Raw genomic sequence first — 24978 nt, 5'->3', positions numbered from 1 at the left:
TCTGGTATAATGAATTTTTCATATGGTAAAACATTTTTCCTATTTTCTTTTATACCATTTAGAGCTATTAGTATTACAGCATCTAGATGCTAATTGCATATAGCTGTTAATTAGTCTGGTTTTATATGAAAAGAAAAACTAGACAAACAAAACTAAGTCAACATAATTCATAAAAGTCTCTTCACTTAACTTGTTTATCTATTTTAATTTAAATTTTTTTCCACACAGTTGGGACTGGTGGATGTGGCTGATATTGGATGTTAAATAGATATCCTTGGAGGACCATATCTAACCCCCAAATGTGACATATCTAACCCTAATCAGTCTTCTGGTTCCTTCTGCTTGGAGGGTCATGGGCTTGACTCACAAGGCTCTCCTCTCAGAGGGCTGAGTGTCTTGGGCAGGGGAGTGTTGTACACTCTTGTTTGGGGGCAGTGTTTTTTTCCAGCTTTATTGAGCTATAATTAACATATTGTCTAAGTTTAAGGTATACAGTGTGATGTTTTCATGCATGTATGTATTGTGAAATGTTCACCACAATAAGGTTAGTTAACACACACTTCATCTCACATAATTCACCTCACATAATTATCACTTTGTCTCTTCATTTTAAAGGAGGATTTGGCGTTTTAATTATCCAACAACAGCTTCATGTGCCTAGAACTATTTTAGATGTTTGTATGTAGAAATAATTTTACTATAGACAGAGATAACGATACAGTACAAGTTTTACAGTTTCTAACGTTTTGAGAATATAATTATCTTGAGTAATTCAGTTCATTCTAGTAATTTGGTACATAATCCAACAATTGTTGAGGGCATCCCATACTCTAGGTACTGTGCAACATTGTCACTATATAAAATGAGTAAAATACTACCTAAAAAAGCTCACGATCTAGCGATGTATCTTTGGACATCAGATTTTATTTTCCTTTTTTCTTATATGTGTTTTGTCGCTAAGTTTGGGGTAAGGAAGATTTACACGATTATATCAATTTGGCCAAGAGCTGTAGTCCAAAGCTTCATTTTTTCCAAGTGGCCTATAGTAGCTGTTAGCAGATAAATAGAATTTAATTAGACATAATTAAATTCACATATAAATATAAATTTATATTTCACATATAAATAGAATTTAATTAGAGGTCTCATACATTCAAGCTTCTACTTAACGTATCAGGTCAGTCCCTGTTGTCATTTGTATGAAGTATGGGAGGTGGGTGCGGCATGCTAAAGAAAAGGAAACCTGATATTTCCTCCTCAAAACTGTTGTGGGGAATATGGAAATGGAAAGCTATCTGCTCTGTAAATCTCTATATATGGTTAGTACCCAGTATATCAGTACACTGAACTTAATCTCATAGACATGTGTGTAAAAAAGATAAACTCTTTTTTCTTCTTGGCAGGTGTCCTTGTAGACTTGGGTCTGGAGGAAAATGGGACAGCCTATCAGAGAGCAGAGAAATATGTTGTTCGTCTAGACAATGAGATTCAAACCAAGTTTGAAGTTTTTATGAGAAGGGTGAAACAGAACCCGTACACACTGTTTGTGCTAGTTCATGACAACTCCCATGTGGAACTAACGAGGTGATTGCTTCAGAGTGAGCAAATACAATATTTCTTCTACAGCAGTAATGGTCATGTACTAAATAATTTAAAAGGTGGTGATTTGAAAGACCATGGACCCTACCAGTTGGCATCTTCTCATGGTTAACTTATTCCCACCCTTTTCTTGCTTTCTCAACTTTTCTTACCGCTTTAATGTTGATTTTATTTTAACTATACTGTGGGCGAATTTACAAATTCCTGTTAAAATCCCGTCTTAAGAGCACTGTGGGACTCAGCTGCTTCAGCGAAAGGTTGGCAACAAGGGGGTTGCGGTGAGTGAGCTCCCAGAAGGGCCATGTGCTTTCCCGCCCACCCCCTCTCCTCCTCGTGGTTCTTCTCATTTTCTCCTTTTCCTTGTCCTCTCTTCCTTCCTTTCCTGCTATTTCTCCTCTTTCTTGCCTTTCTCTCTTCCCTCTTCCCTTTAGCAGCAGTGGAGATGCCACTTCAATGATCTGAGAGCAGATCCAAAACCTTCCACAATTTACCTGTTTAAACAAGAGACCATCCTATCTCTTTATGGGCTTATTAATGAAATAACAGTTTGTGTGGTGTGACGGAGTCAGATCAAATCACAGTACTTATCTAGTAGGGGGTATCTTTGTTCCTATGGATTGAAAAAAGCAAGTAGTTGTTTTTTGTTGTTTTTTTTTAAAGGGCAAATAGTTGTCAAGTATTACATATCATGGTTTGTCCTCACCAGGTAGGGGGAGGGAAATTTCAGGCATCATCAAGCATTCATAGATTTTCTTTCCTCAGGACACACTGAGGTTAGGCATCTGGAATTTTTTTTATCTGTGGCAGAAATGTCAGAATTGCAAAAACACTTGTTCAGAAGCCAGAATGTGTTTGGTACTCCATAATCTGAAGTCCAGAGCCATATGTAGGTGTAAAAATGATCTGGTATAACTTGTTAGATTTGCAAGGAAGGAAGGAAGGGAGAGAGGGAGGAAGGAAAGATAAAGAAAAGAAATTTTGCCCACACCTTGTTCCGTTACTGTTCATGTTCTATGAGCAGAAATAGCTCACTGACCTTGTATTCCTCATCTTTGAAAGTTTGGGGTAATAGCTCTGAGGGTTACACATTGGATCTCTCTGTATTTAATTCTCATGGGCCTTGAGATTACTTTTTTGAATATATATATATATATATATATATATATAGAGAGAGAGAGAGAGAGAGAGAGAGGGGTGGGGTGGGGTGGGAGAGAGGGAGAGAGAGCGGGATTGGGAGTGGGGAGTTTTGAGGCTGCATGGAAACCTGGTACCTCCACATTGAACGGAACGGAAAATGACTCAGAGATATGAAAATGTTGGTCGTGGGGAGGAGGCCGGGGGAGTCCTCCCCACAGTCTAGCAGCTTCAAGGGAGGAAGGAGAGTGTGTTAACACAGAGGGGATTCCTTGTAGTTTTGGGGCCTCTTTGGGGGTACAGATCATTGCAGAGTTATAAGCATCATATTTTGATGGAGAGCTCCCTCATTCAGGTGGGCTTTCAAACTGAAGTGATCCACCTCAGCTACGGAGTTGGATATCCTTGGCTTGGATAACTGAGTTTACATTTTGAGGTGTATCAGCGACAAACTGATAAAGGAAAAAAAAAAAAAATCCCTGGAATCTGTGTGAAAGGGGTAAGAAGGTGGGTCATCTTTGCCCTTCCAAATCCAATGTTGGTTGCTTCTGCTCCTGCCCCCAATTAATAGGAACTAGAAAAATAAGAGCTAAAACATTACCTCCATTTTGATATTCTGATTCTGCATCTAATCAGTTAAATTAGGAGGTTTTAATGTGACTTTCAATATTTCTACAGTGTCATTTCGGGCTCTTTGTCACATGGTGAACCTGGCCATGGATTGGCTGACAGAGTCATTAACTGCAGAGAGGTTCTGGAAGCTTTCAACCTCCTGGTGCTCCAGGTCACCTCCTGCCCATACACTCTGCAGACCCAACAGTCCCGAATCAGCGCCAACAACGAGGTTCACTGGATACAGCTGGACAGCACAGTGAGTCTCTGTTCTACCCTCTGATACACAGTCATGTTCTCAGTTCCCCCGGGGACCAGAATCTTGTAATAAAATATGGTCATGGCAAAAGAGTTCAAAAAACTAACTAACATAATGCTTTCTCTTCTAAAAGTTCCATATAATTACAATTATTATTCACTAAAAACTAGTGAATAGTGTCCTCTATAAATTTGATTCGGTGGTTCTTTTCTGGGCTATCATGCAGATATAAAATTGTCTATCCAGTATAGTTTGTCCTCCTAAAATGTGATGTCATCTGACACCATCATCAATAGCCTGGATTAGCTTTGTGCCTTTAAATGATTCATTTCAATCTAAAACCTGGAAATTTTATTGTCCTCTTGTTTCAGTCTTACTGATCTAGATGTATATCTATATGTTAATTATTCTCATGCTTCCCAGCAACTGGATTTTTCCTTTTAATCAATTCTCACAGACTTCTAGTTGAAACAGAAGATGCTGGTACTGTTACTCTAAATTACTCAGGGGACTTCCCTGGCAGTCCAGTGGTTAAGTCTCCATGCTTCCACCGCAGGGCACACAGGTTTGATCCCTGGTCAGGGAACTAAGATCCCACATGCTGCGCAGTGTGGCCAAAAAGGAAAAAAAAAAAAAAACACTTTAAACAGCAATTCCCTGGTGGTCCAGTGGTTAGGACTCCACAGACAAAACAAAACAAAACACTCTAAATTACTCAGTAGTATCATTTAATGCGTTGAGAATAGCTCAGCATTGTACACATCCAGGTCCAGTCCCTAATACTTAAAAGATATTTTCTGTGACCTATAAACTGTACGCTAAATATATTAGCAAATAAAAAAAATGAGTTTTATTAAAAAAACAAGATCAGCCATTAAGCAATAGAACCTTTGTTTAGAAATACTGAACTGTGAGATATTTTTAAATAAACATGTTTAAGTAAAAGAGGCCAGAAATGTCTTACATAAGAATAACTGTTTATTTTTCAACCCAGTGCATTTCACTCTGTTATGAAGTAGGTAAGAAGACTTGGAGCCCTTCTCTTTGAGCATTGGTGTGTCCCTTACAGTCAAGCAAGCTCAGGTCCCTGACTCACGTTGGCATCACCAGTCCCTCCCTTGTGAGAACTGTCTCGGTGTGTTGACTGTCACAAGGGGGTTGCTTTGAGCTTTCACTTTGCTGGTATCTTCTCCACCCTAGCTCTGTCCATGAATTGGGTGGGCAAGTTATGGGTGAGATAAGAGGCTGCCAGAGTTCCTTTGCCTCTGAACCAAAACCGTATGGTGTGCCTAGGGTCTACCCCAGTAGTTGTCCTGACATGGAATGGGATAGCCAGTAGAACTGATAAAATGAAACATTGTTTTTAATCCAACAGATAGGGCTCCAACTAAACGTTAAGTTGAACATATTGGTAGGGGGGAAAAAGGAGAACTATCCTATCCTGAACAGTTGGTTCAGTCTTTTTCTGGAAGGGATCACTCCAGTGATAGGAAGATGGGCTCATAGCTTCTGCCCTTTGTTTTCTCCTGATGTGAAATAATAGAGAAACAGGCTTAAAATAATTTTCCTTAAAAGTCATTCCTATGACTGTGGTTAATTTTTTTAAGTATAATGATGGTATTGTGGTTATATTTTTTAAAGGATTCCAATCTTAGAGATATCTAGTGAAGTATTTGTGGATTAGAGATATGATACCCAGGATCATATTCAAAATAATTGAGGGGTGGGGAGTTATTATATTATAATTAAGGTTTTAAAAAAATCATCCCTGTGACATTGAGAGGAACATGGAGAAAAGGTAAAAACATTGAATCTAATTTACAACAACTTTACACATTTAGGGGCGAAGCTCTAGTGATTAGCTTCCTTTAGTTATCCTGAAGCCAATGTCCTAAAGAAGGAATAATAGAGAAAAGCGAAGAAAGTAGACTCAAAAAATATTAGTGAGCACTTGTGGGCTTGTGTTAGATCTTTCCAAGAACACACAGAGAGCTGATGGTTTAAGGAGAAAGCAAAGTACGTATAAAAGCCACTATTATTCCAAAGTAGAATAAGACATAGATAGAGAAAACAGATTGGTGGTTTTCCAAGGTGGGGGCTGGAGGGTAGACAAAATGAGTGAAGCTGGTCAAAAGGTATAGACTTCCAGTTATAAAGTAGATAATTCCTGGGGAAATAATGTACAGCAAGGTGACTATAGTTAATAATACTTTATGGTATATTTGAAAGTTGCTAAGGGAGTAGATCTTAAAATTTCTCACCATAAGAAAACAAGAATTATAACCATGTGTGCTGACGGGTGGATGTTAACTAAACTTATTGTGGTGATCATTTCACAACATATGCAGACAGCAAATCATTATGCTGTATACCTGAGACTAATATAATTTTATGTCAATTATATCTCAATTTTTTTAAAAAAGAAAAAAATCAAGTTGTACGCCTTAAATATATACGATTTGTCAAAACAAAACAAAAAATGTAACGAAATAAAAACAAAGTAGAATAAGACAATTGCAGAAAACCAAAGTGCTCTGTGGGTTGAAAGGAGGGAGAAGCCCCACCCATTTGAGAGCATCAGGAATGGCGACATAGAGGACAGAGCACTTGGGATGGGCTTTGGAGGAGAGGAAGGACAGAGCAGACAGACAGGAGAGCAGCCACTCCTGGCAGCAGACAGCTCGGGCACGACCACAGAGGAGTAAGCATCAGGCATTTTTCAGAGAATACTTAGTGGGATGAAGAGAAACCTGGAAATATACATATGGAATCTTTGAGACCAGGCTGGAAAAGCTTACATTTATTACACAGGCATGAACGATATTTTAGCAAAGGCATAGTATTATTAGAAATAACATTGAGACACAGATGGAGAGAACAAACGTATGGACACCAAGAGGGGAAAGTTGCGGGGCCGGGAGGGGGTGGGTGATGAATTGGGAGATTGGGATTGACATGTATACACTAATACGTGTAAAATGGATAACTAATAAGAACCGGCTGTATAAAAAAATAATTAAAATAAAATTCAAAAAGAAAAAAAAGAAATAGCAGAATATACATATTTCTTTTATTTTTTATATTCACAATGTTAATGTACAGCTTGATGCATTTTCACAAACTGAACACACCCATGGGACCAGCACCCAGATGAAGAACTAGAACACTAGCGCCACTCCAGAAGCCAGGCACTCTCTCTCCAGAGGGGAGCACTCTTCTGTCTTGGTTTGCCCCATTTTGAACGTTATATAAATGCAGTCATGCAGTAGGCACTCTCTTATATCTGGCTTCTTGTGCTCAACATTGTTTGTGAGATTCTTCTATATTTTGCATGAGTCATAAAACATTCATCCTTTTTGCTGTATATAGATTACGCTGGGTGACTCACCACAATTCATTTATTCATCCTATTCACTTATTTCAAATAGTGCTTCTTTAAGCATTCTAGTAGACATATGTATGCATTTTTGTTGGGTATACATTTGGGAGTGAAATTGCTGAGTTCTGAGTTCAGCTTTAGTAGCTACTAAGAGGCTGCATTTTAAGGCAATTTATCAACTATAGAGGCCAAGTCAAAGTGATTGGAAAGGGGGAGATGTGTCATCTGGCTTTTCTGATAATTCAGGTTAGAATGAACAAGAACCTAAATCAGAATAGTGGTCCTGGAAATACAAAGGATGGAAGAAATGGTAAATCTTCTAAGATTTATTTATTGGGGAAGAGGGAAGAGTCAGAGATATCTTTGAGGCAATGCCTTTATTGGGAAAAGAGAAGTCAAGAGGAAGGTGGACCTCTGGAGGGCAGATGAGACGGATGTGGGCTGAGTGAAGACTGGGACGAGTGCACCATCGTCGCAAATGCAAAGTGGGAGTTGTGATTAGGGCTTTACAATGAGGATTTGGAATAGTTTTCAGAAATGCTAATCACTGAAGCAGCTGGTGTAGACAAAATCATGGAAGAAAGTAATGAAGAGAATGGCTGAGAGGGCAGTGAGACCAAGGACTGAGGGTTTGGCCTCAGGAATCCTTGGTGACCTTCCAGGGAACAGTGTCCACAGAGCAGAGCATTTGGCTGGAGGAAAAGCAGAGACCGTAGTGAAAGAACAGGGAGGGCTGCAGCTGGGGGTCACTGAGAGGGCAGGACTTTGAGAGGGGAGATAATTTTCTTAAGAGAAGGGACATTATCCCCAAAGATAGAAGGATTCGATAAATTGTATCACTTATGATTTGTGATACTTGGGGATGTGTGTTTCTTTAGAGGAACATCATTCTGAGTTTGATAACTCATGTTTTAAAAGATAGTCCCATTAACTTCTACTTACAAAACTTACAAGACTGCACTTACAGTTTAATGCAAACACAACAGAATGGGGGAACTATTCACTTCTTATTTTTAGTAGCTCTAGTTCTTAAAACCATACTGCCTCCAGTTGATAATAAGCCATCTATTTAACAAGCTGCCCTCTCATTTTGCTAAGAGAAAGAGAAGTAAAAATGAAAATAGGTGGAGGCTTCCTATTCAGCAGGTTATAATGCTGTCAGGAAAAGCAGCAGTCTTGGAGTAGGATTTTACATCTTCCCAAAGAAACATGATCATGGATGAGAAGGAATGTGAAAACCATATACATGTAAGATAAAGCTTTTCCCCTTACTCTGTGCCAATAAAGATAAAGAGGGAAACTCAGGTGACTGACTTCTTTCATCCTGAAATGACTTATTTGACACAGCTATTCAGAACACAGCCAAGAATCCAGAAAGAAACAAACAAACAAGTAAACTATAGATGTCGCTTCATCTTTGCTTTAAGGCTCTGATATTTATAAGAACACACTCTAGCCCTCCCATGAAGCATATTAACTCTCAAATAAGACCCTGTTCCAATAAGCAGGATAAACTGTTTTGGGGGGGGCCTCAAGAAATTAAAAGCTGCCAATTATAGTATTTTATTTTTATCTTATGGACCTTATAAATGACACAATTGCTCATTTCTTTGGATGGGTTACTTAAAAGCTCAGAACCAAATTTGTATTCCACTTCTAACAAAACGGCAGAAACTTCTGGGTTGCATTTTTGAGAGTACTAACTTCATCCCTGGCCCAGTCTCCTTGCTCTTGCCTTTGCTTTTTCTTCCTCTAATTGCCTAATTTCATCTTATACATTTTAAGCTGCTGTGTAACCTTTATGAGTTGGAGAGTGTTTAAAGAAAAATGTCAGTACATAATAAATAACAAATAAAAGTGAGAATAAAATGCACAGGCAACACGACAGCAAGAAGAAATGACTATGAAAAAGTAGTGTACAACAGAGGAAGGAAAACTATTTAAAAAAAAAAACACCAGATACATGAACTCAAAAAGTTTATTGATTATTCTGGAGCTACTTAGTTTAAGGACAAGCAGTTTGTCACACATGTCAGGCTCCTCTGAGGAAATCTTTGTGTCACATCCCAAAATAGTTATTCATTTTCATAGGGATGAGTGAATCATCAAGAAGGGGCATAGATTAAATACTGTGTATTCTGTTTTAGAAGGAAGAAAACTATATATTTCACCTTTAAAATGAATTTTGTTTGTAAAAGGGCAAGAGAATCACCATCATTAAATAACATCAGAAAAGTTAAATTTTCTGTAATAGAGGCATTTTTGAGTTTTTTGATCTCCAACGAGTTCTATAGAACTCATATATATGTATCAATTTACAGAGCTGCTTCGAGAAGGAAAAAAATCTGACCTTCTGACTGTACAAGCCTAAGAAATTCTCTTCCTCTAAAAACATCTGAACAAAAGATAGAGAAAACAAACCATCGATGTAGTTATAATCTGCCTTAAGAAAGCATATCAACATACCAGTAATCACATACTAAGTTCATTTGAAGTGAAAGGAAATTTCAGTTAGTGCTTCAGAGATGATTGTAGAGTTGGTATCAGGTTATATAAGGAAACAGTTTTTGTTCAGCTTTATTGAGGTATAACTGACAGATAAAAGTAAAAGATATTTAAAGTATACATTGTGATGATTTATGTATACATTTTTAAAGGATGAGGATTCCTTCTATCTAGTTAATTAACACATTCATCACCAAATATATGTATATATACATACACACACATACAAATATATAATTTCTTGAGGAACCTCCACACTATTTTCCATAGTGGCTGCACCAATTTACATTCCCACCAACAGTGCACAAGGGTTCCCTTTTCTCCACATCTACCTGACACATCATCTCTTATCTTTTTGATGATAACCATTCTAACAGGTGTGAGGTGATAGCCCCTTGGGGTTTTGATCTGCATTTCCCTGATAATTAGTGCTACTGAGCACATTTTCATGTACCTGTTGGCCATCTGTAGGTCTTCTTTAGAAAAATGTCTATTCAGATCCTCTGCCCATTTTTTAATTGGATTGGGGGGGGCGGGTTGCTATTGAGTTGTATGAGCTCTTTACAGATTTTGGATATTAGCCCTTTATCAGATAAATGATTTGCAAATATTTTCTCCCATTCAGTAGGTTGCCTTTTCATTTTGTTTCCTTTGCTGTGCAGAAGCTTTTTAGCTTGACTTAGTCCTAATTGCTTATTCACAAATTTTTTAACCTTCCAGGCAATAGCCTATTACAGGTCCCTCCTCCCCCAACCCCCAGAAAATAAGACACATTGTATCCTGCCGTCACTGGGTTTTGCTCTGTTTTGAACCAGGAGGACATGAGCTGCGAGGAGAAGCTGTACTTCGGCATGAACGAGTACAGTAAATCTCTTCAGTGGGGAATCACGAGCCCACTTCTGAGATGTGATGAGACTTTTGAAAAGATGGTGAACACACTCTTGGAGAGGTAAATAAGGACTTTCAACCTTTTCTTTAGCTGTACTTGCATGTCTGAAATAGCCAAACGTCTTTTGTGTCAGTGTCACAGGGAATTTTGGTGGAGCCCAGGCTATGCAAATGACATGTGAAGGCAGAATAAAAATAGCCTTTCCTAAGATGACCTTTTACTCAGATGGGTTTTCTATGATCATCCAAGACCAACAAAGGAAACCAGTGACTCAGAGTGGGAGGTAGAACCACTTTCTGTGTTCTGAATTGTCTCCCAGGCAGGCTTCATTGCTGCACCCAGAGATGACTTGGGCACGGAAGGATTTGCTTATTAAAGACCATTCCTCTGAGGTCTGGCCTTCCCCACACTTTTACATTTTCCTGTCTTTTCTCCTCTGTCCACCACAGGCAAGTACCCTCAGTAAAAACAAAACTTTATTCTGAGAGATTTGGAGTGTAGACTGAAGAAAATTAAAGAACAAACAGATCATTTAAGTGAGTTCAGTTCTAAGTGGCCCTCCTCCATCCCCGACCTTGGGGTTAAGATTCATGACTCTCTGTCTCCTTTTTCTTCCCCAATTCCAGGTCAAACTCTGGAAGAGCAAAGGGTTTTTCTGGGTTTTTTTCCTCCCTGATCTTGAATCATAGGCTCAAAAAATAGGCAGAGGCATTAGAATTTAACGTAATAGGGAATTCCCTGGCAGTCCAGTGGTTAGGATTTGGAGCTTTCACTGCTGTGGCCTGGGTTCAATCCCTGGTCAGGGAACTAAGATCCTGCAAGCCGTGAGGCGTGGCCAAAAAAAAAAAAAAAGAATTTAGCCTACTAGAGGTCCCTCCCTGCCCTCCACTACAGTATTCTGTTTGATCATCCAGTGATGGGGGCAGTTGGGCACTATTTGATGAGGCACATTCTAATTTTTAGTAGCTCTAGTTCTTAAAACTGGCTCTAATTGATCACAAACCATCTATTTAACAAGCTGCCCTATAACTTTGCTAAGAAAAAGAAAGAGAAATAAAGATGAGGACAGGGGGATACATCCTACCCAGCAAGTTATAACGCAGTGTCAGGAAAAGGAGCAGGCTTGGAGTAGGATTTTTTATTTTTGCAGCTGTTGGATTTGAGAAGACTTAACTGACAGTGAGATGTTAATCCTTTCACAGCACATGTGATCTTAGATTTCCAGAATCATCCCATGAGTCTCCCCTTTAAGTGTTTCCCACCCTCCTGTTCCATCTGCCCTCTTGGAACCTATCTTTTCTTCCAGTAACATCACTCGAAGTTTTATAACTTGTATTTTAATGGATGATCCCATCAACTCCTATACAACTTCTGTAATACTTACAAAACTACAGTTACAGTTTAATACAAACAAAACAAGCTAGGGAAGCTATTCACTTCTAAATTCATAGCTCTTTCAGTGTGAAATTTAAATGCCTGTATGTCAAAGTTACTCTTTGAACTAACTCTGGCTTTCCTACATGGCCGAGCAAAAAACATTAAGCCTTAAACTTGGATCATCTGTGCCCACTTACTCTAGCCAAGTCACCCCCACCCCAGGCTAATAATAGCTATGATTTATTGAACACTTGAAGGGATTGGCCCAGGACTGATTGAACTGAAGGATTTCTTTACTTTTCCCCAATCTACTAAATTCTTACCACGTAAGAAAACATTGTCAGAGACCTGAATAAAATCCACACTCTGTCTCTGATCAGTCGGATGATCTTGGGAAAGAGCTGAATTTCTCCCAACCTTTAACTCAGCCTCCTTCTGTGAGAAGGTAGAGAGGTCATAACCCAGGGAATCTGTGGTCCTTTCCAGCTCTAAGTACTTCAGAACCACACTAGTCATTTGATGACCCTAACTGGTATTTGACCCTGGGCTTTTCTGTGTAAGGCTGGTGATGACTGTTTCACTTTAAATAGAATTATAAAGTGGAGCAAAGGTGAAATCCCCCACTGGCCTACCCAGCTGCTAGGCGGCTGCATGTGCTACCAGCTGGCATCCAGAAGGAAGGTTCAGACTCGCCATTGTTTTGCAGCCTCCACGAGACGCTTGGCCAAGCTCGGGTCCAGGGCCTTGCTTTGCCCATGCCTACTTTCTTGACACCTGCAAGCACCTCTTCATGCCTGCAAGTGGGTCCTCTTTGTCCATTTGTATTCATTCTGTCAGCAGGCCTGGCTTTCTGAGGAATAGCACATTAATGAGAGATTTATTTTCTGCCTGCTCTGTAATCGTAAAAACTGCCAATTTGGCAGTCCAGTGAAGGATGGAGGGAGGGGAATGTTGAGGTGAGTCAAGGACACCCCTGCTGTTTGCTGGGCACCCTTCACCGAGCAGGGGCTCAGGTGGATAGGAGGCCACACCACTAGGGGGTGCTATTTCTCCAGCCAGCTCCAAGTTTTCTCCATCTTTATGGGAAGATATTGTTATTGCTACAAAGGAGCTGACCTCAAATTAGCAATAATAATTACTCTTTTTACTCCTGATACTTCACAGACATTACATTAGTGTCTCAGTTTCCTTAACTGTAATCTTAAGTATGAGAGAAATAAGCTAACAAGCATTCTAACCCCAAGCCACCAGCAAGAGGTTAGGATCTAGGGATCTATTATGGCTCTGTTGAAAATATGAACAGACCAGTGCTTCTCAAAGTGCAATGTGATTGTATAAAATAGGTAACTAATAAGAACCTGCTGTATAGCACAGGGAACTCTACTTCGCCGCACAGTGGAAACTAACACAACACTAAAAAACTATACCCCCCCCCAAAAAAATGCAGTGTAATACAAATCACCTGGGGACCTTGTCCAGCCTGATTCTGATTCAGTACACGTGTGGTGGGAGGATTTGGCGGTTCTAACAAGCTCCCAGGTGGGGCTGCTGTTGGGTGATGCTGCTGGTCCAGAGATCGCACTGGGAGAAGCTCGGGTCACTAGACTGTCCCTAAACCTCGTGAACTTGCTGTACCTATCCCAGCAGGTTTTGTGAGCTCACCTTTTCCTTCTAGTGATGTGGGCTTCAAGGTCATTCTAAAGCTCAAGCCCCACTCGTGTCACGAACCCCTTCCCGCCATGCTTGGTCTGCATTCCTACAGCACAGACCTCGCTGTCCCAGTGGGCCCCACGCCCAGATGCTAGCTGCCTGTGTTCTGTTGAAGGTACCCCAGGCTGCACAGCATGGTCGTCCGCTGCTACCTCCTCATCCAGCAGTACTCGGAGGCTCTGATGGCTCTCACCACCATGGCGTCCCTCCGAGACCACAGCACGCCGGAAACACTCAGCATCGTGGATGACCTCCTCAGCTGCCCAGGAAAAAACAAAAGTGGGAGGGGACACATGCTCATTCTCAGGGTGCCCTCCGTGCAGCTGGCGATGCTGGCCAAGGAGCGGCTGCAGGAGGTGCGCGACAAGCTGGGGCTGCAGTACCGCTTCGAGATCATCCTCGGGAACCCCGCCTCTGACCTCAGTGTTGCAGCCCACTTTGTGGCGCGATTAAAGGTTAGCAATGGACAGACGTTTGTTCTGTTTTCTAGAACTCCCGTGTAGGTGGCTCAGAGGCCTGAGTTTGATAGAGTTTTGCACATGTGTCACTGTGATCTTCGTGACCATGTTAAGGCTAAACTAAGGGACGTGTCCACTTTCCTAGTTTAATAAGATTCTGTCCGGCCCCTCTTTTAGCACATGCATGCAGTTGGTCTTCCATGCTCTCCAACTGCAGGTGCAAAAATGCGATGACCCAATTTCACCCCATGTTTATTGACCTTGTTCGAGATGCATCTAGCCCACGGCCATCTGTTTTCTCAGAAAAAAAGGTAAGTTGTTCTCTCGGACCTCCGTGGGGCACGCCTTTAAGTATCATCCGTTCACTGACTCTTTTCTGTCCGTGTAGCCTATCTGTCTGCTCAGAGTGGGTAAAGTATCCTGTTTCATCTTCAGTGCTCATAGAGAACTACTCCCCACCCTCGTGCATGTGGATTCCCCAGCAATTTGCTGTTTCTTTGTATTTGCTTTGGCCCCAAGGCGTGGGCTGGGCTGGGATTCAGCCGAGCCCCCTGCAGAGGGATTTGTGCATGGCTAAGCGCCACCCATCCTCCACCTCACCCGCCCCTCTGCACGGCCAGGGACGCACTGCTTTTCCTGAATCCCTCCTGTCAGGTGTGGCGGGCGGGGGAGAATGTCTTAATCAACTAACCTAAATCTCTACCTCATGCCCTGCTCAGACTTTTCTGGGGGCTTTTATAATCCAGTGTGTCCCAGACATTTGACAGCATTTCATAAAATCCTGCGTACACACAGATATGGTACTAAGCTAGGTACTGTGTCTGGGGTAGACCGACATGGTTTCTGCACCTTGCACACTAAACACTGAGCTGAACTGGGTGAAGAAAAACCTAGTTTGACACAAATTGTATGAAAAGAAAGCACGTAGTCTTAGGGGATTTGCATTCCCACCTTGGGCTGCAGTTTACCATCTGCAAAATGAGTGTTGGACTGCATGATCTCTAAGAGCTCTAATTTGAGGATTATTATTTAGTGTTCATAAAGCATTTTGCAAATGTAAGCCTTTGTATTGTATTCTATTACCTATCTTGAATAATCCAAAATGCAAACAAAATGTCTTGTATTAGCTTGATACGTAGCTGGAACAAATAAATCTGTCTAAAAATAGAAGCTCCTCTATTTAGTGGAAGTTGTAACATTTACATTTCGCATATGGATATATAGATATAATGCTCACAATATTAATTTAGAGTCATAGACCACATTACAGCAGAATTCCTGGGATAACTAACAAATGAGAGTCCTGAAATTCTTCTTGCAGTATAATTCATAGAGGCATAGGTTGTGAGACCTATCTGAATAATGCTAATGATGAGGAATCTGGAAAAGCAGATAATCAGCACTGCTCTGTGAAGTCTCTCACACACCTACTGCAGGGAGGTGGTCTAAACGGATGTGAGGCTTCAGGGACTTCTCTGGGTCTCCATTCACCCTGACCAAGTGCAGCTACTTACAGAGTCTTAGGTCATTTATTCGGACCCTTCAGGAATGCCAATCACTAAGTCAGTATAAATCAGCAGTCCTAAATAATATGCCCCTCTGGGCCATTGTTTGAAAACTGCAGTCAAGACCTGAGCTTCCTAGCCTGGCTGCTAGCACATCAGAATCACCTGCAGGGCTTCCAAAGGGCTGCTGGGAGTGTGCGCCATACACGAAGGGGGTCTCAAGTAATTACTTCTCAAAGCAGTTATATCTCAATTCTCATGAGTCGCTGCCAGGCACCAGCCACACAAAAGAGATGTCCATATGCTCAAAACCTCTCGATCACATCAATCCATCCTTTTTATATTCTCTATTTGTGTGCAAGTGAAAGTTTGAAATCCCTTTGGAATGTTCACATCCTAAGGAAGATGACCACTTGCCAGGTGGTCTCTGTTTCACCTGTTTCTTTTTAAAATATTTTGTTTGTTTATTGGCTTGTATTTCTACCCCCATAGCCTGAAATTTCCATGAGGACTTTTCCTCTCAATATGAATAGCACCCAATGAAGTTTCAGGCACAAAAGAGGCACATGTAAAAATTTGTTAGATTAATTAACCATTGTAACATTCTTTGACTCTCATTCACTCTTTTTTTCTTTTTCACCTGTTTATTTCTAAATCACCAACTTTACCACTGACAAGATAGCACCAGTGTGCCTTTTATCTCTAACGTTGGGTAAAATCCAATGCCTCTTTTTCCATTAGATGGTCTTATTTTTGTGCTTACCTCTAATTATCCTTTAGAAATCATGGTTAACTTATAAGTGATAACAAGTACTTTGGAAGGATACAAGGTTTATATCTAAATAAATCAGTTCATCCAGAAGGCCTCTGAAGCTTTCATTAGATTTCCTTGGCCTTGAACCCCATATTATGCCTGAAGTCAGTGCTAGCCTAGTCTTCTGTGCTGTCTTTACTGCCTCTGCAGGAAAATCATCCTGAGGGCATGACAGATCCATAGAAGAATGGCAGCCATCAATCATCAGAAGTCACAATGTGACAGAAAAGCATTTTATACGGGGTTTAGCTAGTTCTGATTGGTCAAGAGTAAAAGTGGAATTTGTTTAATCATCTTTTGAAAATAAATCTTCTTATAAAACATAATATCTGTTATCCCATCATTATAACCCAACCTCATTCTCGCTAGAACGATGAAATATATTCGAGGAGACCCCAGTGTCAGGGATATCATAAATCCAATGTGAAGGCTTATGAGTAAAACGATTCCTATTTGCAGAATTATTTGCTTTGAATTAGGTAATGTTCTGGTTCCCTTTGACATGAAAATATATGGAAAACTGAATTTGGGGGGGAGAAACTTTCTTCTAATATCTTAAAAAATATTTTGACAGATTAATTTTCTAAGACATAGAAAGTCTCTCAAACTTGTAAACAGTTACGTAGATCCACTGAGTTCTCTTTGGCATGCAAACATATGATAAAAGATTGGGCAACAAGATTCAGGTTGGTTCTTCCAATTTTACAAGTTATACGCATTTTACTTGAAGTAATTGTGGGTATATTTAATTCCAAAGACTGGTTTTCCTAGACATCAACAAATCAGTAACCAAACTCTGTTATATCATATCATATCTTGCCTGATATATTTCTTTTTTATCCCATTCTGATTTTAGCAAAGAAAATACCAGTCTATTTTAAAATAAAATTGTATGCATTACTTAATACCTCACTTCTTAGTCCTTGTTCCCAAAAGCATTATCTGAAATGCCAGTTCATTTCTTATAATAACTCCTTCTAGAAAGCCGATATAAAGCACAGATCTACACACTTCATAAAAAGTAGTAGAAACCACCTTATCTACTTAAGAGATGGTTTATTTTCTCTCTGCTCTAAAACAGACAGAAAAATCTATAAGATCTTTTCACTTTTGAACATCTTTCAAGTTGGGATTTTCTTCCTCTTGATATATTCATGTTTTCAAGATTGATGTTCCATTTATTAAAGATATTCGTGTGTGTATATGTATATATGGGTTAATATATATGAGAAGTTGATTACATATGAGTTTTGTTGAGATTCTTTTATTAGTCATTTAAAACTGAAATGGTCTTTTTCAGTCAATCAGTCCGAAGTGTCTGTCCATTATATGAAGGAAGTGTACTTAAGAGCCTTGAGTCAACTAGTTTAACTAGGATTTCTGTAAGGTTTGCACCATTGGTGGAGTATTTCATATTGTATGTTTCTTTGACCTGTGTGGCTAATGTGTGATATAAACCAAGATCTCCTGTTTTATCCTACTGAGATAAAACGAAAGGCTACATTCTTCTAGAGTGCTTTGTGTATGTTTTTTAGTAGTAATTAAAATATATGTACGCACACAAACACACTTATTGGAAGTCATTTGGAACCACAGATGTGTATAAAGTCTGGCTGTAGAAACCTTTAAGAAGGTGGGAACTTAAATGAAGGGTTTTAATTTTATTGTATGGGTCCCTTTCTACAGACTTGGAGAGGAAATGAAGCAGAAGAGTGGACCCCTCGGACGTACCAAGATCTAGAAGGTCTGCCTTGTATTGTGATATTAACTGGCAAAGATCCCCTTGGAGAAACCTTTCCCAGGTACAGTGTGAATCATTAGTTTTTATTTTCCATTAGCTGCCCACCTGAGCTGTTGGTTAAAACTTGGCTGATGCTCACCCATTTCATTCAGTTGGCAAGTGAGAAGAGAATTGTTTTATTCGAGGATGTAAGAAATTTAGCCTTTCTTGAGTCTTTCTTTTGACTTTCCAGAGATAGCCTAGCAATCTGGGGAATGGGAGATAGCCACAGATGAGAAGTGTTTATGCATCGAAGCAGGGCAGCCAGAGGGGCAGGGAGGAAAAGCACTGCCCCCAATGAGGAGTTTTGGGGATGAAGTGTCTCTGTTAGTCTGCTGTTCCCTCAAGGATCCAGGGCCTGTAGGTTGGAAGGCAACAGCACCAATAATCATAGCACTCACTGAATGCTTACCGTGTGTCAGGCATTGTCCTAAATGCCTTACCCTTGTCATGCCATTCATTCCTTTCAGTAACGGGGTCAGCTGGACACTGTTACTCTATTTTGTATGTGGAGAAAATGAAGTGACTAGCCCGAGGTCCTAAGCTAGGAGGTGGCAGAGCTGAGGTTCACATCAGGCATTACCTGGCACCGAAGCTCACGATTTTGACTGCTGCGCCGCACCCAGACACCCAGACACACATAAACATGGCGTGCCTCACCAAAGACAGACTCGCCAAAGATATCATTACTTTCGTGCAGGTCTCTGAAGTACTGTGACCTCCGGTTAATTGATTCAAGCTATTTAACTCGCACGGCCTTGGAGCAGGAGGTGGGTCTGGCGTGCTGCTACGTCTCAAAAGAGGTCATCCGGGGGCCCACTGCTGCCCTGGACCTTAGTGGCAAGGAGCAGGAGAGAGCCGCCGTCAGCGAGAACGATGCCGAGGAGCTGCTGATCGACCTGGAGAGGCCCCAGAGCAACAGCAGTGCCGTCACTGGAACCTCAGGTCAGGACTTTCTCTTTCAAGGGATCAGAGGCAGGAGTGAGGAGGGGGGGTAGGAGTATGGAAGGCAGAGGCTTCTGCTGCCTCCCATCAAGGCTTTCAGAGCCTTGGGTGACTCAGGCGTCCTGTCCAGACCTTGGTTCTCCGGAAGAGATACTTGGAAAACATGACTCTTGTGCAGCCACAAGATACGTTCCTGGGGAAGCATTTAATGAAGAGCTTGCTAATAAGCTGAATAATACAAAAAATAAATTTCATCGACCCCAGCTGCCACCATTTTCCCTAGTCTCTCTCACCCTAATCATCTCATAGATATTATGCATCTGATATTTGCACAAAGGCCTTCTTTTCCTTCCAGATCCTGAAGCTGTAAGTTTTTGCTAATTGGCCTAGTATCTGGCACAAAGTGTTTGAATGAATGGATGAATGAATGAGTGGCTTTTCTAAGTACTTAATGGCAAGTGTTTGTATACTGAAGGCTACTCTGGGACCGTGGGTTGACTGGGATGATCCAGTCTGCAGCCTGCCAGCCACTCTCTTATTGTGTTACTGTGTGGTTGATGGCAGTGCTTGGCATCAGTTTTCTTCTGATAAATACTATTAAGCAAATACAGCACTATTTCCATTTTTTTCTGACTGTGAAAGTTATAATAAAGCTTTATATAGAAAACTTGGAGAACGTAATGAAGTATAGAGAAGAGATAAAAAATGAAAACTCCACAACAGAGGGAACCACCATTTGTGTTCCTTCTCCCTCGTGCTTCCCTTCTCTCATCTCCATGACACACACATGCAAACACACACACAATTTCATGGCCAAAAGCAGCACCAGTCTTTCTATTCACTCTGTCAGCTGCTGTCAGATGGGCTCCCCATGAGAACTGAAAGGCAGGTATCTGTGGGGTTTTCTGACTTTCTGTGGTGCCCCTCAGCCTGGAAGAGCATGGGACTGTCCTTTGGGGTCTGCCCAGCTGCTCCCCTCAGTCAGGGGTCAGGGCTGTACCTCCCCCACCCCATCACTACAGGCTCCCCAGTTCTGCCTCTGCGACCAGGTCAGAATAAAGGGGAGAGGTTGGGAGGAGTGTAAAGGGTAATAGAGGGGAGGGGGACTATCACATCTAGAAGCTTTTGGATACCAGCGTCAGTGACTGAGAGGCAAGGAAGGTAGGGGTGGGGATGGTGATGAGAGTTGGACTTCCTTCCTGTGGCTCTTTAATCAGCCCCACAAGCCTCACTATTCGGGCCTTGTTCTGATTAACTCACACAAAGGTAATGATTTGCCTTCTGCTGTTTTTAGAGTTTCCCCCGCTTTCAGGATGCACGTGCTGCACACACACACACATCACACACACACCCCACCGGCCTCGGGGTGACTCTGAGTGTCGTCAGGGGGGCTCACTGCCCGAGGTGTGCAGGCCCGTGGACTCCAGGGCCGATGAAGGGAGAGGAAAGCCCTCACACAAAAGTCAGATGAGCAGTGGAGTGATGGTGTCATGAGCCTCTGGTTACTGGCTGTTCATCTAGGATCTCCCAAGGTTGGGATATGACCCCCAGGCCTGGGAAGCACCGGTCTGAGCCAGAGACGGCCTGCAATTTTGAATGTAATGAGCTTCTGGTTTGTCCTCAAGCCAAAGAGGGGCTGATGGATTAGAGGGGAAAACATGTTTGAAGTGAATTGGCCGCAGGTGCAGGGATCTCTGAGCAAGAGCAGCATCTAGCTGGGAGGAGATGAAACTCTCCCTTCCCACGGAGCCACTTCCCACGCTGGTCTGGGCGTCCGTGGAAGGGTCTGCACGCTGGGGAGGTATCCAGAGCCAGAAGCGTGGGGCCCTTGGACCCCAAGAAGGAGGCGAGTGGCACTGGGGCAGGACTTGGATGTGAGCCTGTGTCGGTCAGGGTCCTGGAATCAATCAGAAGGCTTATCCAAACGAGGTAACCTGAGGAGAGTTTAATACGCGGGCAGGATGTAGCCAAGGAGCAGGAGGTGGCGTGGTCGACCCCAGGGCGCCCGGACCACCATGCGGCCTGAAGACGCCGGGGGGGTGGGGGGGGCGCAGACATGGGCCCCAGAGGAAGGCCGCCCGGAGGAAGCCGGGGGCGGGGTGGGGGGGAGTACCGATTTCCTATGGCATCTCCACTGCCCGACCCCACGCAGGATCAGGGGGAGGGGAGGCGGGGGCAGGACGCTCTGTAGTCCGCGCACCGCCTGGCCCCCCAGCCTCCAGGCCGGTCCCCCCTGGCAGGGGCGGCGGTGACAGAGCGGGCCTGCGGCGGGCTGTTTTCCGTCCTCTTTCAGGCTCCATCATGGAGAACGGGGTGAGCTCGTCCAGCACCGCCGACAAGTCCCAGAAGCAGCCCCTGACCCCCAGCTTCCGGAGCCCGGCCAACAGCGTGGGGCTGGACGAAGGGGTCTCGGCGGGCCTGGCGGGAGCCGGAGAGACCCTGAAGCAGGAGTGTGACTCCCTGGGCCCCCAGATGGCGAGCAGCACCACCTCCAAGCCGTCGTCGTCCTCGTCGGGGCCCGGGGCGCCGCGGTGGCCGGGACAGCCGGGGCCGGGCTGCCGGGGCGCGCACGCCGCGCTGCCCCCGGTCGTGATCCTGTCCAAGGCGGCCTACAGCCTCCTGGGCTCGCGGCGGGGCGGCAAGCTGCCGGCGTCCGCGGCCCTGCTGCCGCACCCCGACGTGGCCTGGGCCAGCCCCCTGCGGCCGCTGCTGCCCGGGCACGCGAGCGCCGAGGAGCAGTCCCTCTACTACCGCCGCTGGACCGCGGCGCGGCCGCACCACGCCGACCACGGCAACCAGCCCGACCCCGCCTCGGGCGCGCGGCCCTGCCATCCCCGCCGCCTGCTGCTGACCGGGCCCCCGCAGGTAGGGAAGGGTGCCGGGGGGCGGGGGACTGGGGCCTCCGGAGGAAGGGCGCGGGGGAGAAGGGGGTCTCTCGTTGGGGTCCGGTGGTCGGGGCACGGAGGCCCCCCACTCCGGCAGGGAGACGCGGAAGAGCCCACGTGTGAAATCTCTTTTCTCCTTTCCGCCCCTCTCCTGCCTAAACCTCTCTCCACCAGGTGGGGAAGACTGGCTCCTACTTGCAGTTCCTGAGGATCCTCTTCCGCATGCTCATCAGGCTCCTGGAGGTGGACGTGTACGACGAGGCAGAGATCAACACCGGTGAGTTCCGAGCCGGCCGCGTGGGTATTAACACCACAGCCGGAGCTTCCCGCGTCCTCCTGGGTGTGTACATCCACTCAGGGGCAGGGTTCTCGAGAGGTTAAAGGTCAGGAGCCAGCAAAGAGTTGTAGGCAAGCTGTGGCCGCGTTGAGCTCCCTGAGGTCGGGGTGGGTCTTCTCTTTCGACCCCCATCCCCTCTGTCCTGTGCGACGCTGGGCAAAGAGGTATCTCATAAAGCCCTGTCAGGTGGGTTCACTGTTCAGATGGTCAAACTGTCCAGGTTTAAAGTTCGAGTGCGGTGGTCTACTGCTTAAGGGTCCAGGGCATGTTTTACACTCTGGATAACCAGGCCTTTGTTGGTTCGTCAGAGTAGACGTTGTTTTGCCTGCTGGCTCCGAGGGAAGGTGTGTGGGTTACTACGACGAAAGGAAAACTTCCAGGAGCAGAACAGAACCCTGGTGCCGTAAACAACCCCTTGGCACTGGCAGTAAGATGCAGGGGCTGGTGCTTGACAGACTAGCCTGTGCCTCCTGCCCGGCTTCTTGGCCCTTCCGCCCCGGCTGTCACCGGTGAAGGAGGCAGTTCCGCTCTGCAGCCCGTCCAGCAAGGCCAGAAAGGGGGCATGAGCAGGGGTCAGCCAGCATTAGCTCTGCAGCCGGGGGAGTGTGGCTTCAAACTATGGCTTCACATCTCAGAACAGAATGACCGTGTGCTGGAAGGAACAGGGAGGGGCAGGGGCAGGAGAGAGAAGCGGTAGTTCTTCCCAGGCCCCTCAGAGATGAGTCCAGAAAAGGGAAAGGCCTTGTCATCTTCCATCAGATTAGCCCTTGGAGACCTCCCCTCACTTGCTTTTCCTGAATAGTTGGATCTGTTCTGTGACCAGCCCAAGGGACTAGTTTAGTTCAGAACAAGACTAGGTAAAATCAGCCATATTTAATCATTTTACTAAGGCTTTTGGCTCTATTTCCATCCTCACCAGTTCACATCCATGATTCCAGACACAGACACACACAATTCCATCTTCCTATCCACATCTCCTTGTTTGTGTCCCCAGCTGAGCTGTACCAGACCCCCAGGCCCACCACAGAGGGGACTGAAACACCCTGGGCTGCATGGAGCAGACTGGGCCCCAGGGGCAAGGGCAGAGCCAAGCAGACGAGGAGTGAAGGGCCGTCATCCGCTGACTCTCCCCCAGGCTCCTTGGCACTGCAGGAGAGTGTTGCCTTTACTTTTCGCCTCAGATCCTGCTACAGGGCCTACAGCTGTGAGAGTCAAACCTGGCCTTTGTAACGAGAAGCACTGTTAGTTTGGCTTTATTCCTTCACCCTCATTTTAGTGCAGGTGAATGCAGTGGTGCTCTGGAGAGGCACAGGGATGCCTTTTTTAAAACTAGAATAAGCTTTAACTTTTAAATAAAATGCATACTTTTAAAATAAAACTTTAAAAAAATAACTTTTTAATAAGTTTATTTTTGGCCGCATTGGGTCTTTGTTGCGGTACGCGGGCTTCTCATTGCGGTGGCTTCTCTTGTTGTGGAACACGGGCTCTAGGTGCACAGGCTTCAGTAGTTGTGGCGCTCAGGCTCAGTAGTTGTGGCACTCGAGCTCAGTAGTTGTGGCGCCCGGGCTTAGTTGCTCCACGGCATGTGGGATCTTCCTGGACCAGGGCTCGAACCCGTGTCCCCTGCATTGACAGGCGGATTCTTAACCACTGTGCCACCAGGGAAGCCCCTAAAAAAATAACTTTTAAATAAAATGCTCAGCGATATAAAAATAAGCAGTATTGTGTTTAAAAGGTAATAGCTGTAATTCTAGTCTTTAGGCCTTTTTTGTTGTTGGAATTTTTTTCTTCGTTTCTTCCTTTGAACGTTGTCTTCAGCTTGATCTTATAGTTTTTAGTATTAATAACAAATATCGTCTATTGGACACCCACCATGTGCCTGCCACTGTCTTAGCACTTTCAATATGCCATCTGGAATCTACAACAATCAGGGGACCCTGAGAGGTGAAGGTGCCTGCAGGTGTGAAGTCACAAGTGGTGGGGCCTGGATTCAAACCCAGGGTCCCAGGCTGTCAACCTGGACTGCATGTCGGAACCACTTAAGGAGCTTTAAACACCACGATAGGTGCCTGAGTTGATGAAGAAGGTTCTGGGCAGTGTGGCCTGGGCACAGGGATTTTACAAGCTCCGGGTGATTCCTAATAAGCAGCAGACACTGAATCTTGCTCGGTGCGTCCCTGAAATCTCTTCAGCATCAACGTCTTAAAACCCTACAACTAAAACTCTAAGACAGAATTCAGATCATCCAAAATTAAATGAGATTTTAAGGCAATTTGGGGGGCTGGGGAGGGAGACCAGTTGATCTCCTAGATGTGGAAGTTTGTGGACTGGGTGTGCAGAGGCTAATGATGGGGACCAGTGAGGACAAGCGTCTCTCCCGGCGGGGGTCTGAAGGGACAGTCTGCTTCCCTCTACCCTGGACACGGGAGCTCATTTTTCGGAAAGGCCTTTGTCCACCCACCTGGGCGGACAACATACATACATACAACTTTCCATCCCTGACACTTGAGAGAGAGGGAGGGAGGGAGGCCAGTCGGTCTGGTCTGCCTGCTCTGTGCACTTTCTTTCTTCTTGGCCTAGATCACAGCGAAAGCAGTGAAGTGAGCCAGTCAGAGGGAGAACCCTGGCCTGACATCGAGAGCTTCAGTAAAATGCCCTTTGACGTCAGTGTGCATGACCCCAAGTACAGTTTGATGAGCCTGGTATACACTGAGAAGCTGGCAGGGGTCAAACAAGGTCAGTGCAAGTAGAGCCTAAAGGTCAAGCGTTCACCTAAATGAGGGCAAGAGG

The 24978-nt window shown here is 44.0% G+C and overlaps 1 protein-coding gene across 19 annotated transcripts in view; it reads left to right on the top strand.

Moving 5' to 3' along the window:
* The window catches only part of GREB1L (GREB1 like retinoic acid receptor coactivator), a 267107-nt gene that overhangs the window by 225223 nt on the left and 16906 nt on the right, over positions 1-24978 (top strand). For all 19 annotated transcript variants that reach the window (XR_014233993.1, XR_014233994.1, XM_082353478.1 and 16 more), the window contains 9 exons: positions 1404-1584; positions 3412-3604; positions 10304-10437; positions 13580-13919; positions 17928-18043; positions 18722-18966; positions 21260-21831; positions 22026-22128; positions 24769-24924. Coding sequence is in view for 17 of the 19 variants with exons in the window: in XM_082353478.1 (XP_082209604.1) it covers positions 1404-1584; positions 3412-3604; positions 10304-10437; positions 13580-13919; positions 17928-18043; positions 18722-18966; positions 21260-21831; positions 22026-22128; positions 24769-24924 (2040 nt within the window). In the remaining 2 variants the exon portion in view is untranslated. The remainder of the gene's footprint in view (positions 1-1403; positions 1585-3411; positions 3605-10303; positions 10438-13579; positions 13920-17927; positions 18044-18721; positions 18967-21259; positions 21832-22025; positions 22129-24768; positions 24925-24978) is intronic.

Source organism: Balaenoptera borealis (assembly GCF_965194805.1).
Source record: "Balaenoptera borealis genome assembly, chromosome: 14".
NCBI lineage: Eukaryota > Metazoa > Chordata > Mammalia > Artiodactyla > Balaenopteridae > Balaenoptera > Balaenoptera borealis.
This window is presented reverse-complemented; position numbering and strand designations above follow the sequence as displayed.